This window comes from Scomber scombrus, chromosome 8 (assembly GCF_963691925.1).
Source record: "Scomber scombrus chromosome 8, fScoSco1.1, whole genome shotgun sequence".
Taxonomy (NCBI): domain Eukaryota; kingdom Metazoa; phylum Chordata; class Actinopteri; order Scombriformes; family Scombridae; genus Scomber; species Scomber scombrus.
Window position 1 is genome coordinate 17,558,354 of NC_084977.1, and position 17,241 is coordinate 17,575,594.

General features: G+C 37.4%; 1 protein-coding gene across 1 annotated transcript in view; it reads right to left on the reverse strand.

The window, feature by feature from the left end:
• adgrl2a (adhesion G protein-coupled receptor L2a) overlaps nucleotides 1-17,241 on the reverse strand; it is a 75,704-nt gene that overhangs the window by 43,072 nt on the left and 15,391 nt on the right. The window contains exons 2-3 of the mRNA XM_062423782.1: nucleotides 11,466-11,679; nucleotides 1,256-1,365 (exon numbers count right to left, since the gene is read on the reverse strand). Of these exons, the coding sequence (XP_062279766.1) occupies nucleotides 1,256-1,365; nucleotides 11,466-11,679 (324 nt within the window). The remainder of the gene's footprint in view (nucleotides 1-1,255; nucleotides 1,366-11,465; nucleotides 11,680-17,241) is intronic.

Here is a 17,241-nt window from a genome sequence, read left to right on the forward strand (position 1 = left end):
ATACGATCAATACTTCACTTAACTATGAGGCAAGTAAAAAAAAGGCAAAAAACAAACAGGTGTTTAAGGTAAAAGCTATAGGATTTGACCGTGTTCAATAAGCTGGACGCAAATACTCATTATTGCTTACTCCATTTTTAATTACAGGTCCTCAAAGCCTCGGAGAGGTTAACCTGTAATGAGTTTCACCATCTAATGATGTTCACTAATGCATTCTGATTCCACCCTAAGGGGAACAGCTTGGACATGTATACTGGTAATGAGCAATGTAGAACTGATGTATTGAATATAAAATGACTGTAGGATAAGTATATTATTTATATTTGGGTCAAATGTCCTTCTTCAGTTGATCCAGTACTGTAACACATCTAAAGACACTGGTGTACAAAATACTCATTTGAATCTAAAAGAGCTGCCAAATACTATCTTCCTATCAGTCACCCTCTAATTATTTCAGTTCCACCTGATTAGTGATTCTGGCAATTCATCTAAATCGTTGTCATTAATCAGTTTGTAAAGGTTACATGGGGGAATTTCCTTCACAAATTGCAAATGAATGTGGCAGCTTAAAGGACAAAGGGGAATTTTAATGCAAAGGGCAATCTAAATTTTGTTTGGCAGCTGAATGGCAATGAATATTTTAGCATCCAAGAAGCAGACAAAATGTTAACACTATCTCTTCAGATGAAATATTACCTTGTTGACTTACGAGTGGAGCCATTCTGTTCTGTTACATAATGAAACATCTGTTAACATATTTCAACACCTGTTGTATTGGTGTATATTAAGCCGTCAAGGTAAGCTGCGATTTTGCCTGATAGACTTCTCTGCACAAGACTTGTCTAATGAAACCCTTGCTTGCCATCATGGAGAGTCAGCATGACTTCCCTGTACCCTCCCTCTATTCTGCTACCTCATAACCAGGCTCGTTGATCTGCTGGAATCACAGTGAGCACATCAATAATAAAGGCAATACAGAAGAGGGCCAAAGGGTTTTACAGGTCATATTTCATGAAAGGTTCATGGTGTGACACAGATGGAAGAAGAGACAGAGGAAAAGGGTGCTGAAAGGTGTTGCGGACAAAGAGAGCGTACTGTCTGGACAAGGCAGGAGGAAGAAATTGGACAGGATACGTTATGACACAGAGGAGAGAGAGAGATAGAGGGGGGGGGGGCAGAGAAGAAAAAGAAACCAAGGATGGGAGGTGTGAGTACAGGGAGAGTTTTCAATTCATGACAGAAGGGTCATACTTACTGTAGGGCACACACTCATACTGGACCTCCAGGTACTTGTAAGTCCCTGGGCAGGGGTCAGGGAAGACATCAGAACCCGTGATCACAATGCACTGGGTCCGATTGTTGCATCTGTCAGGAATACACAAACAGAAGGTAATAATTTAGCAATGGTAACTTGTGTATGGGAAGGGAATCAATACTACTCTTTTCAAGCAGTGAAGTCAATAGTTAAAGTAACCAAATAAATGTAACACTGCGTAGAAATGAAGAAGTTAATAAGGTAACACTCAGCAAGAAGAATGGTGAATGTTATTCGGTCTGTTATCAATTACCAGAGTCATTGCTTCTCACTCAGCGCTTGCCTATTGGGTCATCTCTGCGAAGTATATGGTGTAAAAGAGGTCCTTTGTGCGTTGTACTGTTCCTTATGTCTTTTTCAAGAGCTTGGGTAATCTGTCTGAACATTTAAAGACCAGGGAAAGAACCTAAATGCAATTTCACCTGTATAGTCAATTACTGGCCAACAGTATATTACATTACAAGTTTTCTGAATGAACCTTTCAGTTACCGACAGTTTATCTGTCTTTAACTTTGTTCCTGCTGATTGTGATCAAATCAAATGTGGCTCTAGTCTGTCTGTGTATGTGTGTGTGTGTGTTGAAATTAGGAATTAAATTAACGCACAAATCAATGCAATAAAATCAATGGAGAGAGGTGAAATCCTTTTTATACTGGACAATAATGACATGGAGACCTCATGTGATTTTGGAATTCACCCCCCCAATTTGCTCCTTCTCTGAATTGTTTGTTAAACAAAATATGATGTGTCATTTATGTAATTTTCCTGGGAGACATACAACCCATGGCATAGTGCAAATAGGGCATTGCAGCAGTGTCAAATATTAATTTTGTTTTTTGCCATTAACATCTGAAGAGTAGCAAGCAGATATTGTAATTGATCAAACTGTGATCTAGGGGAATTGCAGGTGACCACCTACTGAAATTCTTTTCTACCAAGGGGACTTACAATTCTATCGGCAACATGAGGAGCCAGATCAATAACACTGTTCTGCTGATTTAGCAGGGACCAGAGATAATATTTGTTTCTTCTTATCACAGACCAGTGCGCCCATTTACAACAGATCATTGGAAAATGTATTACTGGTTGCACTGTATTGTGCTTTGGGTTTTGCTTTTGTTTTGAACTGCCGAAGTAATCACTGCTCTGTGTCCAAATGTTATTAATATAATATTAGGCAGTGCAGTGAAACAGTGGAGACTTGGTTACTGTTGAGGTGTATAGCATTAAACAAACACAGGGGGCTGGAAATTGATGCCGTTTTGGTTTCAGATTGAAAACAAGCACATTTAGTTGCATACTGTGAATGCATGCAGGTTTGCAACCATATGCAGAACAAACATGTATTGAGCAACTTAAACAAACGGCTTCCGTGTTCAAATAAAAAACTCACCAAATCACATTAACTGCAGAGAATGGAATAAGTCATTACTTTTTTTTCTTTGTTTTTTTTAAACTAAACACAAAATCAATTCATATCATATATAGTTCAAACATTGTTTTTAAATGCATTTAAAGGAGTCTTTTTGATTTCACCAAAAGAGAAAAAAAGGTTTTTTTTTTCTTTTTGGCAATGTTAAAACAAAGTATTACATGTCTCTCTCTCTCTCTCTCTCTCTCTCTCTCTCTCTCTCTCTCTCTCTCTCTCTCTCTTTCTGTGTGTGTGTGTGTGTGTGTATTTAGTGGCAGTCTCAAGGGGCATTTCCCTTTATTGATGACCTTCACGTGTGATAACAGATGATAATATCAGAATATTCTATTTGTTTTTATGGAAATGAATTACTGTTTTGGAATTAAAACACGCACCCCATGCTGGGACCATAATACGCCGCTTGTTTTTGTGAGTAATATTTCATGACTCTGCAGCACTTTCCATATATTATATGGTCACTTTGATGATTCTGTCCCCTTTGCTCATGCATAAGCATATCATGCAGGAGCAATATAAATTACAGTGCTTTATCTAACAGATTCCACTGAGACCGGGAAATGAATGCCTGGTTTATATTAGGCATATGAAACAGAGTGATATCAAAAATAAAATTCATGACACTAATGAGACATAGTCCTGCCACCGTTTCTCAGGAAAATGTATTAAACAACAGGACATAGGCACTGAAAAAAACCCCTCATATTTCTTTTGAAACAATGTTGACATAAGTGTTGATAGCTCTTTCTGATGTATTGCCCTAATTTTAGAGCTGTGGAGCAGGGGCGCCCTGATCTATGGGATTGTGTGACTCTGACTACGTCTCATCTGTGAAACCTCGAGCATCTCCTGAGACCAATTGAAAAAAGCCCTAATGACTTCTTCTATGCATAGTCCTAGGCCTCAATTTGAGAGAGTGCATATAATTGAAATTCCTTCCATAAAAAGTTCAGCATTTGGGCCTGCCAGGGCACAGGTCTCAAAGTGCACACTAATTAAATACATGTAAAATATGATATCTCTGACTATCTTTTGATAGTCTGAGGCTATATTGTAATTAATCATGAACATAATGAATATTAAGTCAAAGGAAGCTTTCCTCCACTTTTCTCCAGAGTGAAACATTCTATTTCTATAAATACCTTGATTGTTCAACAGAATTTTACTGAAGCAACAGTGGAAAGATTTATTTTATTCAAGTAATGGGAGAGAAAAAAATGTAAGCTCATTAAAATTAATAATAATAAGAGTCAAAATTGTTACACTCTTTCTATTTTTGGCAGGGGTATTATCTCATAATTTGGTGGTGTTTCAGTTTAAGCTCATATCACAAAAAAAAAAACAATTTGAGAAATGTGTGCAATTGCATCTAAAACATTTGTGAAACGTTTTAAAAAGGTGTGGTCCTGTTTAAAAATGAAAAAAAGATTTTCAGAGCTTCACACACACACATTTTAAAAATGACAAGATAAATATGGCAAGAGGTTTCAAGTTCACATAGGCAAAAATCTGGAATATCTATGTATGAATAATATTTATCGATTTATGATATTATATTTTAATTGTTTAAAAAATACTACGGAATATACAACTGTCAAAATGTTCTCTGTCAAGAAAACTTCAAACATGTTTTTTCTTGAAGTGAAACAAAAACAAAAGCAGGACAGAGCTACTCTCTATTTTGATTGCCCCCATTACCCCACACGGCCTGTTAATCACAGTGAAGTATCCCAAATGTAATCCCATCACATCTCTGACCTTTTGGGAAAGGCAGACATCACTACAATTAGAGTGTCATAGAAATGCTGCTTGGATTTGATGCAAATCTCCTTTAAAAATGAGCAACCCCCCACTGACAGCGGGAACGGGTGCGATAAGACGCCAAAAAGGTGTAACTGATGGCACTCCTGATACCATGTATCTAGATGCAATTTAACCTTTTCCACTGCCATCATAAAGCATGTCAGAGGAATAATTGGAACGAGAGATAATGGCCTAAATGAATAATTATGTGAAGAAAAAAATGTTACGATATGTTTTTGACCAACACATGTAGTTCAAGTTCTCAAGTATGCTTAAACCACAAATGACTGCAGCTAGATCCGTTATCCACTCTCAGAACAGACAATGCCATTTCAATGAGCGTAGGCTTGCAGCTCAGCTCTGCTTAGGCGCACTTCTCACTCCGACCTGCTCTGTATTTCAAAGACCTCCCTTCTTTTTAGTGCACTGAGCAGATATATTGACTGACATTAGTTTAGACTTGTTTTCAGATATATAAGTAGCAGAAAACATTGTAGTACTGAAATGCCAAAAGCATGATTGTGGTCAATTTAGAAATACTGTCACCATTTAAGGGATCATGTCAAAATGTTTGTTTGTGTTATTTTTAATTTAAAAAATAATTTTCCAATAAATCACTTTTTTTTTAAGCTTTCAAATATTGATGGTTTCAATAGGTTAACCCTTGGTTTGGTCTTTTGCAAACAGTCTGTGCAGTTAAAAAAAAATATAGCTGAGCAATTGTAAATACTGCTCCTTCACAAATTACAAATTGCAGTTGTTTAAATGTAACATATTAAATTACTCTACAGTATAGTATATTGATTACATACATACATTAATATTCAATGCATAAAAAAAAAAAAAATTATCTTCAATGCGTAACTTTTAAAAATGAATTTTAAATGACATCAGCATGGACAGTCATGGCATTCATGGAAATCTTTTATAAGCATTTAATGCCGCTCATATGCTGCTCATGTGACACATTTAGATATGGGTAAAATGCTCCGTAATTGCTGAATCCTAGATTTTTCAATCTCACTATTCCTATTGTTGTTTATTTCTATTCCATATTCCTCAACAGTCCCTACCATACACGAGGTCTAAGCAGCCATTTGGAATTCACAACATAAGAAATAGCAGCAGCAGCAAAAACAATCGCTTTGTAACTGGAGGAGAAAGGCGACATGAGTGAGGGGAGCACATTACAGAAAAAGGCTCAATCTACTTCCTGGTGCTCCCAGTTTGAATTTCAATCAAATTAGCGTCTCTTAAACTCAAAGTGACCCGTCTAGCTCCATTTCATCTGAAATGCTGATGAGGTTCATGGCACAATTATCAAGGCAGACATCTCTCTCAAGAGGCAAGCCTGTTGATAGCAGACAGGCCATTGAAAAATTAAATCATTTCCAGGGCCACGGAATGGCAGCAAAAGAAACAATCGGATGCAAGCAAGACAAGAAACAAACACACATATACCACACACATGCTAGATGTGTAATCACCTCAAATATCAGTATTTTTAGACTATTTTCTAAGGGGGTGGCCCAATAATGTTTCAGGAAATAGGTTGTTAGAAATTAACCATTAGCATCCTGCTTTCAAGTTGAAGTCTGACCCAATATCCGGGTAAGACATTCCAGAATCTTGTAATCACTGTCATATGCTTGTGTTTATGCTATATTTACTGGAGCTGCCAATGGTGCTCAACAGGGGAATTCCAGAGTCTAACAAAGTCAGGAGGAATGCTGTCTTACTCACATCCGTCCATCTCACCTATTGATTGTTAAACAAGCAAGGGAATATCATCATGCCACTGAAGTCAGTGGGAATACTGTTGTGACATTCTGCAGGTCGGTCTACATGTGACCTTTTATAAGGCAAGAAGACTGCAATGCTGTTAAGCACACTCAGTGGTGATTTTTGGTGTCCATTTCATCTGGAAAATCCTTAAACTGTGAGCAGCATTACAGTTTAAGATTTAGAAATGTGAGTTTTAGAGGGAAGTATTTAAAAAACACGGGTGGAATAAACTGGATTTCACAAACATTATTGATGTTAATGTTGTCAAGTATAGGTCATCTTTACCGTGGTGTATTTTATTTGGCAATATATATATTGTGATATAATAAAACTTAACCTGTATATGGACAAAATATCTGGTTAAGAATGTCTTTGGTTAAACCAGCCAGTAAAATACCAGATAAATCTAATTGCTAAATTTATAAAGTGATGGCAGCCACAGTAAAAATGGTATGATATATATACTGTATATATTGTTATACGTGTCATAGGAATATAGCATACCATTTATTTTGAGAAATCTAGCAAAATGCATTTCTCCAACTTTTAATGTGAGAAACTGTTTTATTATACATATTAGTTTATTGTATAAGTGTTATTCATTAGTATTAGCAGCTAATGATAATCACTGATGACTGTTCATTTTTTTAATTTAGCAAATCATCACCAACAACATTCTTGACTACAGAGCAGTTTCATGGCTCATGAACTTGTGTACACCCCTTTGAAACACCCATGCTAAAGCTGGATCTTTATGAAATCTTAATCTGCTGTGCTTTAAATAAACACTTACACTGTATGCACAGAGAGGAGGAACAAGGCAGTGTGCTGTCAGGCAGCAACAATGAAACTCCTCCGAGAGCCTTGCAAGCAGTCCTGTCACTGATATAAATAGTGTAAGCAGTATCATTGAGTCTCCATAACTGCCTTACATTTATTGACAAGAACTTGGAAAATAATGATAATTACACGCTAATATCACCGCGTCATTTCAACATTAACAACATCACATATCAACGTAATTACTTCTGTAAAAAGATGTCACATCATTCAAGCTATTGACATGTCATACATTCTTCAAATACTAATTATTTATGATTATCAACTCAGTCTCACTCATAACTGTGCCGTAATCCCACTGATGAATCTCATGTCCTCTGTTAGAGAGCTATCTGCATTGATCATTCTTGTCAATGATATGCTCCTTGGAAAACCCATAATCCACAGGCATGGCAGGACCCAGCCATGTTATGTTACAGCAATCAATGACCTTGTTATCGAATACTTACAATGAAGCTCATTAGTCAAAAAGAAATCAATATATGTAAGCCACTTATTCATATTGTATATCTCAATATGTTCTTTTTTTGTATGTGTGATTGGTCAACCTGTCATCTTGACTACTCCTCCAACTATTGTGATAAGGACTGGTATGGTGGAAAACATCAATAAAAAATGATGTCCAACTAAATGTATTGTAAAATAATATTTAAATATTTTTGTTTTTCAGTTTCAACCGGGTAAATATCATTTTTGTGGTAATGATTTGTTATAATTACAAAGATTATCATCACTACAGATGAAAAAATATTAAAAACTTAAATCCTGAAAAGAAGTACATGAAAAATCCCCTTGCTGAATATTATTATCAATTGATTAATTATTTCAAACTGTACTGCCATGCAGTTTCACATCTGCTAGGGAGGTGTCCGCGTGAAAAATTCCTGTACAGATTATCACCCACTTGAGTCGACTAATTGCTTGCAGCTGAATGTTCTAATTGAGCCACAACAGTCCTAAGGCTATTTTCATAAAATCATTGTGCTCATGAATATAATATGCCAGCCAGATATAAAAACAACTCGGAGTGCCAACAGGATCTATCAAACTCAGTGAAGCCTCAATCCAATTCTCCACACTTCAGGACCACATCAATTTGGTACTAATGTGATTTTTCCCACACACTTAAATTAGTAGGCCAGGGTAATTATGGAAACAAATATTTTTGGCTCTTCCATGCTATTATTGATGGAGACTGTACAATAGAGAATACTTCTTTCAGTGGGTTGCCCCATATATGGAACATTTCATCTAGGTTAGAGCACAGTCCAGAGTTTTGACTTATGGAAAAGTGAAGGGCCCAGGCCTCATAGCTATGAAACAAAAACTGTATTCTAAATACCACATTTCTCATTTGAGAATAACTGTTTTTGGCAGTAAAGGCATTGTTTCATTACGTTTGCTTCCCGTTTTAGTCTATACTTATAAATAAATGAACAAAAAAGTGGATAAAATCACTAATTAGTCCCATATGTAATCTTTGGAGATTGTCAAACTGTCCTTGAGTTTATTTTCATGACAGTGGACTGTTTTAAGTTTCTGCACTGATGACGCAAACCCTGCTTTTATGATATAGACTGCTTAGGAATTCATTAAATTATATGGCTTACTTAAAATAAATAATGTAAAAAATAAATAATCTGGTCTCACACTTTCTGTTTGAAACATATCACAGATGTATTTCACAAGAACACACAGACAAAACAATGATCTATTTATGACACGTTATGTAAATAAGACACTTTTTTGGTCCCTTTTGGATCTCTGCTTATCCTTGTTTGGATCCGATATAAACTCTTCAGATTCTTTTTGTGTGATTTTTGAACCCACACACCTCAGAGAGCCCTTCTGTATCACAGGACTTTTTTTCTTAGAACGCACATATTTCTCACTTTGTTCTGAGTACAACAGCTCAGCAGTGACACTGAAATGCTAAAAACACATTTAAAATAACATCTGAACTACGGCCTCTGGTGCTGTCAGGATATGCATATAAGGAATGAACCTGAGTCCTCTGAAGACGCTGGTGGGGAGCTTTTCAACGAGAGTGTTTGGGATTTGCTGTCAGGAGGCTCCTGCTGGGTCAGTATTTGTGCTTCAGTGGACTGTTCTTGTTCGAGCGAGGCTGAGGCCAGCGTAATACACAGGGCCACAAGCAGGGAGCAGGCAGGCTGCAACCTTTCAAGACACACGATGTGAGTCAGCTATCTGACTTCATCAAACAGGGCTTGACAATAAACCCCCTGAATACAAGGGCTCCACTGTTTTATTTCATTATTTTTTTATTTCCCAAAGCAGCTTGCCAGAGTTGCTGACGGTCTCATACCATCCAATATTTCTCTCTGTGGCCCTCATATGTCATTCCATCCTGTGCACTTTGGCTCAGATGGCATCCCTATGTGACAACTGGTCTCATGTATAAGGTCTCAAGTATAGAGTGTTGCCAGTGGAACCCTGCTGAGTTGCATGTGTGCACACGAGAACATGCACATCCACGGGTTTGTTTCCACACTAAATCATCTGTCTTTGCACATGAGTGATGGCCGCAGAGACAGTGGCTTTAAAATGTCGGACATCTCTGTGGTCAGTGATCAATCAGTGGGAGTTTAGGAGATGCGGAGCTTCTTTAAGTCAGTCCTGCCAAGAGCCTGTCCTTAATCTGACCAACAGGATTTACCAAAGGACCGAAACAGAAGAGCAGTGTCTTAAAGTTCAAGAAAATGCCAGTGGTAGAACAAGTATTCAGATAACTTAAGTAAACATAGTAGCACCATATTATAAAAATACTCAGTTACAATCAATTAATTAGAATCAAAACATTTAATTGACAAAACTAAAAGTGCTCATTATGCAGATTTGTCCCTGTCACTGTATTATTATTTCACTGGTACTTTAATGTTGTTGGTCGAGGTGAAGCAATTTTTTAAACTATTTGATACACTGTTGGGAAGTTTTTAAACCTGTGCAATTTTATAAACTGATCATTTTTTTTGTAAAATGTTAATATGAAAGGAAACTAGTAACTGTAAAACATTAAAACTGTTAAATACATAAAGAGAAGTAAAAAGTACAACATTTTCCCTTGAATTACAGTAGAGGAGTCCTTTTTTTTTTTTACCTTGGTTAAAATGTTCTGCATTAAACAAAAGACAATACTTGAAAATTATGTCTGATCTACAAGACTTATAGAAGCTAAAGAAGATTGAAAATTATGCTTTCAACATCACAACAATATGTGAGTTTCTTACATCAATCATGGCACAAATCAGAGAGTAAGTTTGCAAGACTGGCAATCAGTTAAACATTATTTTAAATCAAAAGTGGTTAAATCTATTTTATATAACACTCATTTGTTTAGTTTTTCTTTTCCTTTTCTCTTCATCATAAATGCCCCCTCTCCCCCCCCCCCCACACACACACACACACACACACACACCCACACACACACACACACACACACACACACACATACGCACACCTTAAATGGATTTTCCGAGGAAGAAGTTCCCCAGCTTTACTAATAAAGCAAAACACCATCTAACAGTGATAGACTGGTGTTAGCATACTGGATCTGGATTGCACACTTGCAAGGCAATATATTTACCAGACTAAATAGCAACAGACAGAATAATTACCTCCTGTAAGCCTGACCAAATCTGTAGTTTGCCAGTTGTGTCAAATGAGGTTGGACTGAAAACAGCTCTATGTTTGTCAGATTGTTGTTTAAAATGTGTTCCGTTGTTATTTTGAGATGTGAATTTGATGTCCATTGTAAATTTATTACTGTGCTCTCTGCAAGATTTATTTTCATTATTATCTTTTTTGTTTATCAGCCCCCAGGTTTTGATGGAGTTTTTTTGAAGTTTAATTCTCTTTTGTTTGGTTTCAGCTTTCTCAGTGTTGGTGCTAACATTAATGTCTTGCAGGTTATTAATGTTGACAGACTACTGTTGCTTTTTTTCTGTTTTTATTACACAGTTACATTCAGTTTTGTTAATTTTCGTAGGAAATCAATCTGTCGGCAGCCCTGATATTCTGCTTGGTGGGAGATTTTACTCCAAAGGCCAGGGATGCGGAGAATTTCCCTTAAACAGGAAAAACAGATGTCAACGGGGACAACCTGTCAAAATGAAATGGTTGACAGTGGTCCAGATCGGTTGCTCAGGGCAACTAGCAACCTTTACTGTTAAGCCAATTATTTTCTAAGGGTCCTGTAACTTTGGCAGATACCTCATTTTGGGATGATTTGTTTTTGGGGTTTTTTGTACTAAACAAAGCTGTCTGCAATTTTACCTTTGTGACATTATCTTGTAGGCATCTGGAAGATAGCAGTTGATGTTCTCCATCTGGAAAGGGTCAGCGTCGCAGATCTTGTCATCTGTTCGGCCATAGTTTGCACTTTCAATCATTATGACATCACTTCCTGGACACCGCAGATCGATGGGGTAACCCTCACAAGATAGCTCTCTCCGTACTAAGCCAAATGGCAGAGCTGCCCGACTAAACCCTGAAGGAGAGAAGAGAGAGAGAGAGAGAGAGAGAGAGAGAGAGAGAGAGAGAGAGAGAGAGAGAGAGCTCTATCAGTGCAAATTCAAGGGAGAAGTGTAGTTAGGCTGTCACTGAGGAAGATGATAAAACAGGCAGAAAACACAAAATATCAGAGCTGGATATGAACAAAGGCAGCATCTTTATGAATGTTCTTTCTTATTTAAGTCAAATGGCTTTAACAGGTGAGTAATATGAATCATGCTGATAAGTGAACTGTAAACTCTGGATTGGCATGACATACATCAATATATTGAGTGAAGTCAGATCTCAACCAGACCAGTGAGCTAATGGTCTTTGTATGTCATCCACATGCCTTAACTGGTCTTGAAAAAAATAATCGATAATTGACATCAAAGTCAGTTTGTAGGCTAAAATATCAAAGAGGATGGTAACCCCTTGTGATTTCCTATGTAAGGACATACATTAACATAATGACAATAATCTCTGACAGTTAGTATGATGATAAAAAAAAATAAAAAAAATAAACATACATATATTTTGTAATGGGTTTTTCTGCAAAAGTTTTTTTTTTTCTTTGCACAACTGCTGTCCTGTGTTTCATTTTAATATGGGAGCACAATGTCATCACACAGTCTATCACCAGAGACTTGTGGTGTACTTGCAATGCTCATTTTTCTATCCAAAATGAAAAAGCACAACAAGCATCTGTACAACATGAGTGTAATTTAATCCACTTTGCAGGACTGACAATCGAAGGGAGGGCTATTGCGATGCTGGGGGAAAAAGGAGAGAGTTTGTGTGTTTATGTGCGTCTGTCAGGGACGGTGCGGGGGTAGGAAAAATAGAAAAGAAATCAATATTATGGCTTTGTGCTCTGCAAATGTGAACAATGCTAAGAGCCATGCTTAAAGTAAAAGTGAACTACATACATAAACTATACCAATCCAAATATGGGAGGGCAGCTTCTTCCTGCTTAGAGTGGTATAAAGCTTTAAAAAAATTGCCAGCTCCCTGTCAGTTCACTTTGACTAAACCACTCACTGCACTGAATAATAACCGGCATCCAGCAGTGACTTAGTCACCTCTTTTACTCTTTTAACAGTGTTGTTATCAGCAACTTGGTTGATGGCCATGTTGTTAGCTTTTCCAAAGCCTCTACTTCACTAATGAGGTTTAGTCCGCTGACCGGGTTCAGAAAAAAAAATCATTACTACCTTCCATGCATTAATTTGTTTGGCACCTGGACAACTCCTACCAATCCATATGTGCAGTTGTTTATAATTACAATGCATGTTTTCTTTTCACTGGTTATTCAGTGAGATGTTCTTTTTGTGGCAACAGTTTACTTAAAGCCACTGACTTTAGCTCTGCTCAATTGGCCTGGAAAGGCTGAGTTCATTTTACCCTATTGGATGCTTCATCATTTAACTACCAATACAATTATCTTTGTCTGATTAAATGCTATGCTGCAATGGAAGGGATTAGCATTCTGTGTTGTGCACTCACCAGAAAAAATGCTACTGTGATATTTTACAAAGGAACATAAAGAAAAGAAGAGCTCAGGGTAAACAAAGGATATATCTGTATAACCCCTTTCACACATGCACTGCAACCCCAAAATGTTCTGTACATTATCTGGAGGAGCTCTATGCGTGAACATAAATGTCCAAATCAGTAGGACTAGATTCTAAACAGACTTTATCCTGTCAGCTCCCTAATACAAAGTCTGTGTAATGTCCAACTGAGCCCATGTATTGATACAGCAGTGAACTCTCTGGTGAATTCACAGTAAGCAAGGGGGCGTGTTGATGACGTTTCTATTATACGGCTGCTGCTGGATAGACACAGCTAGTGAAAGTCAGCTAGGCTGCAATGTTTTGACTGGGCATGGAGGCTCCACTGTGAAGTTAGCACTTATGGGAAGGAGGACTTCCTGTGATTTCTTGTAAAATAACAGCTATTTTATTTGCAGTTAAAAGCTTAAAAGCTTAAAAGCGCTGAATTACAACCGCAGCGTACTTTTTGCATAATGCTCTGCTTCCTGCGCACATTACCCAGGTGCCCCCCTTGCCTAAACCAAACAGAGTATTTCTAGTGGGTGAGAACGTGTTTGACACAGACAGTCTCCTGTTGTGTACTACATGTGGGAAAGGGCAACTCTGGAAAATTTCCAGACCTGATCTTACATTCATTGTTTGGAGTTTGTATATGAAAACATGTGATGAATAAGGGCAGCTGTTCTGGCCCATCTAACCTCTATGACTTTATTTGTTTGGGAGCTTACAATCACCAGGGAAAGATCTTTTTTCCTCTACCTGCGCTTTCTGACAGCAAACTTTCTCATGTGACCAATAGGCATGAAAAAGTAAAGGCTTTCAAAAATGATAGGTTTCAGCCATATTTCATTTTTTCAGCCCTTTTCTCTCTGGAGTCAAAAAGAAACGCTTAAGGTGATAAACAATTTATCAGAGATGTTGGCTTGAGAGAAAAAGCCCAAGTGGAAAAAATGAAAACATGGCATGTTAGGAACAGGACTTGGCAGCCAATCTTGAGTTTATGTCAGTGCACTCCAGCATAGCTCCATCAAAAGTCAGCAATACAATGTACAGTAACTATAGGAACCGATGTAAAACATCAGTCAATGCCACATTACAATTTTTATACTCAAACCATGACTTGAAAGGGGCAAATGTATAATGGAGACACGTCTATTGCTTTTCTATATCTATTGTCTTTTCAAAAGAAAAGAGACAGCTTTCAGATCGGCCACATTTGGTACATCTGAAATACTTCATAAGCTTTTTTTAATTGAGGAAAAGGTGTAAGAATTGAAAAAGTTTCTCAGTCTATACTATAAACAAAAACAATACAATTCTTTCTGTGAATTTGCTGAGACTGGACTGAATTCTGGTCGCCTTACTGTGAAGGTCACATGAACTTCACATGGATCAATTGGGCAGCATGTTATGTATGGCTGGATGGGATACATTAGCTTGCGCTGCATGGCCTAATTTGTGACTGGAAGTGATCTAGTTCTTTGGCTGTGTGCAAGACCTCTGAGTTTGATCTCCAAATCCGCAGCCAAACCCAGTGATGCTCTGCGGCCCAGGAACACTGTTAAAACACTTAAATCACTCTGCAGAGCCTTTACAATCTCTGCTTCTGGTTTTATAATTTAGAGCTGATGCAGTGTCTCTGCTTAAGTAGGAAAACAGAAGCTAGAGCAACAAAGATATAAATGTGCGCTCAAGAATACTGTAAGGCTCCTTCTGATGTATACCAGCAACTTTTTTACAACCATGCTGATGACAGGCCCTGTAATAATGGTACATTTTTGTGTTCAGATCTCTAGAAGTTTAGCAAAATTGCCATCCTCTAGGCACAAGTTATTTGCTAGCTGGGCTTGTGCATCATGGGCCAAAAGCATTGTCGTAAACAACCTCAAAAAGCCTCTCTCCATTGATTAGGCCCGAGGCTGAACTACTTTCTCACCCTGGTGTCAGATGGTATTTTTGGTGCAGGGGAGATGAGTGACACAGACAACTCAATACGAGAACACCCAATAGTCTAGAAAATTTCAGCGCAATAGCTGTGAGTCCTTATTTCAATGTCTACAATAAAGTCATTCATGGTCTGATGTGTTCTCTTATGTTCTGTATGATTCATTTTGTTTGATTTTGCTTCAGTTCACTTCCTATCTCCATGAACTTACAAATTTCTTACTGCAGTGTGTGTGATCCTTCAAACTAATTCAACTACAGCATTCATATACAAATACACATTGGTCAAAACAAGCAAGAGAAATAATTGCTCGACTGACTTATCAAAATATGTTCCTTCCATAATTGTTTTGTAGAAGTTATTTTACATTGTGTGATGGAGTTTGGGTTCATGTGCCTATACTTCAAATCTCTGTTTCATACAGATTATAAACGCACCCAAACACCATCAATCATGCTCTGCCACAACCATGTATTGCAACAGAATAATATGATCACAGTGAATCTAACATAAAGGAAATACAATGCTTACTGTCTCACTTAACTAAACAATTGCATTATTCAAATGAGACAGAAAAGTAATAATTGTTTTGTTCATGGTGTCATTAACATAATTATTCAGGGAATGCATGATATCCAAATTATTCACTCTCCATATGGTAACAGTGAACCATGTCAGGAATATCAATAAGTAGTAGATGTTAAAATATTGTTATATATTTTAAGGAAGCTACACTCTTTCCTTCCCTTCTTTCTTTTTGCGATTTTCATGATAAGTCTTCTGAAATCATGTCTAGAAAGAACTTAATACATTATTGGAGCAGCTGAGAGAATGTGTTGCTATATTGTCTTTAAGGGCCTTTTTTTTTATTTCCGAGCTTCCTGTAGTGGGGAAGAGGCTTTTTAGCCAACAACATGGTGCCACATGTGGCGTACGCCACTGCATTAGGGGGTGCAAACAAGGAGTCACATGATGGCAGCTAAGAGGAATTTTTTTTTGTTGTGTTCATCTTAGGTTGTCAGACACAGATACACACACTCTTCACACTCAAAGGGAAACTCAGCACCCTCCTCTTCATGGGTAGCACACACTTCAGACACCTTCTCAAAACATGAGATGTTATTTAACTAGCTTTGATGTACTGTCATTTCTGTGATGGTGCATCCAAACCTATACAAGGCAAGGAAAAATGTTGATCAAATTAGAGACACTTCAATCAACACCTAAAAGGAGGTTTACATTAAATGCACTAACTCAACTTCAAGAAGAAAAGGATTGAGGCATAGTCAATAAAATATTATGTGGAAAGCTGAATCCTGTGACCATGGCAACATGGTGCAGCAGAGACGTAACTGGCCAGATTCTTATCATGGCCTTGTTGACACGTGTCCTAATCAGGTATTCTGGTCAACCACTCACCCTACTACCACCACCACTAGAAAAGCATTTCAATCCCTCTTCATCAGCTATGTAGAAAGCATTTAACTCAGAAATGATCAGTGTTATTGTACAATAGCGAACTGAAATTAAATTGTAAGCCTTGAAAATATTGCATATTTTACCACCATTAAATGGAAATTTGCACCAAAGCAGCTTATCTGCTTTTTATTATATGATCACTAAACCTGTTGATATTTGCTTATTGTACATGTTGTTATAACATGCTAGTAATTGATTTTGTTTGGTAGACAGGACCTCTATTTCCATGGGTTATGGCACTTTATTACACCAATAAGGAACTTCTATTTAAAACTTCCCAGACTGGCATTTACTACCATATGTAACCTTTGTGACAACATTAAGCCAATACAGAATGTGCTGCTGAAGAACTGTGAGAAACCCCTGTATTATTATGCATGCTGTCTCTGTGGTGCAATAATATAATAATTCTTTTTTTTTTCCACAGATGAGCCAAATCAATTGGAAAGTGACCATCTGGTAGGATACAAGTGTCACTGAAGCAGAGGTAATGAACAAAATGTCTTCCTATTTCACAGGAACAGAGAGTCATTAGGATCTTCATCAAGCATGTAGGTACCTTCTACCGCATGGTCCCATG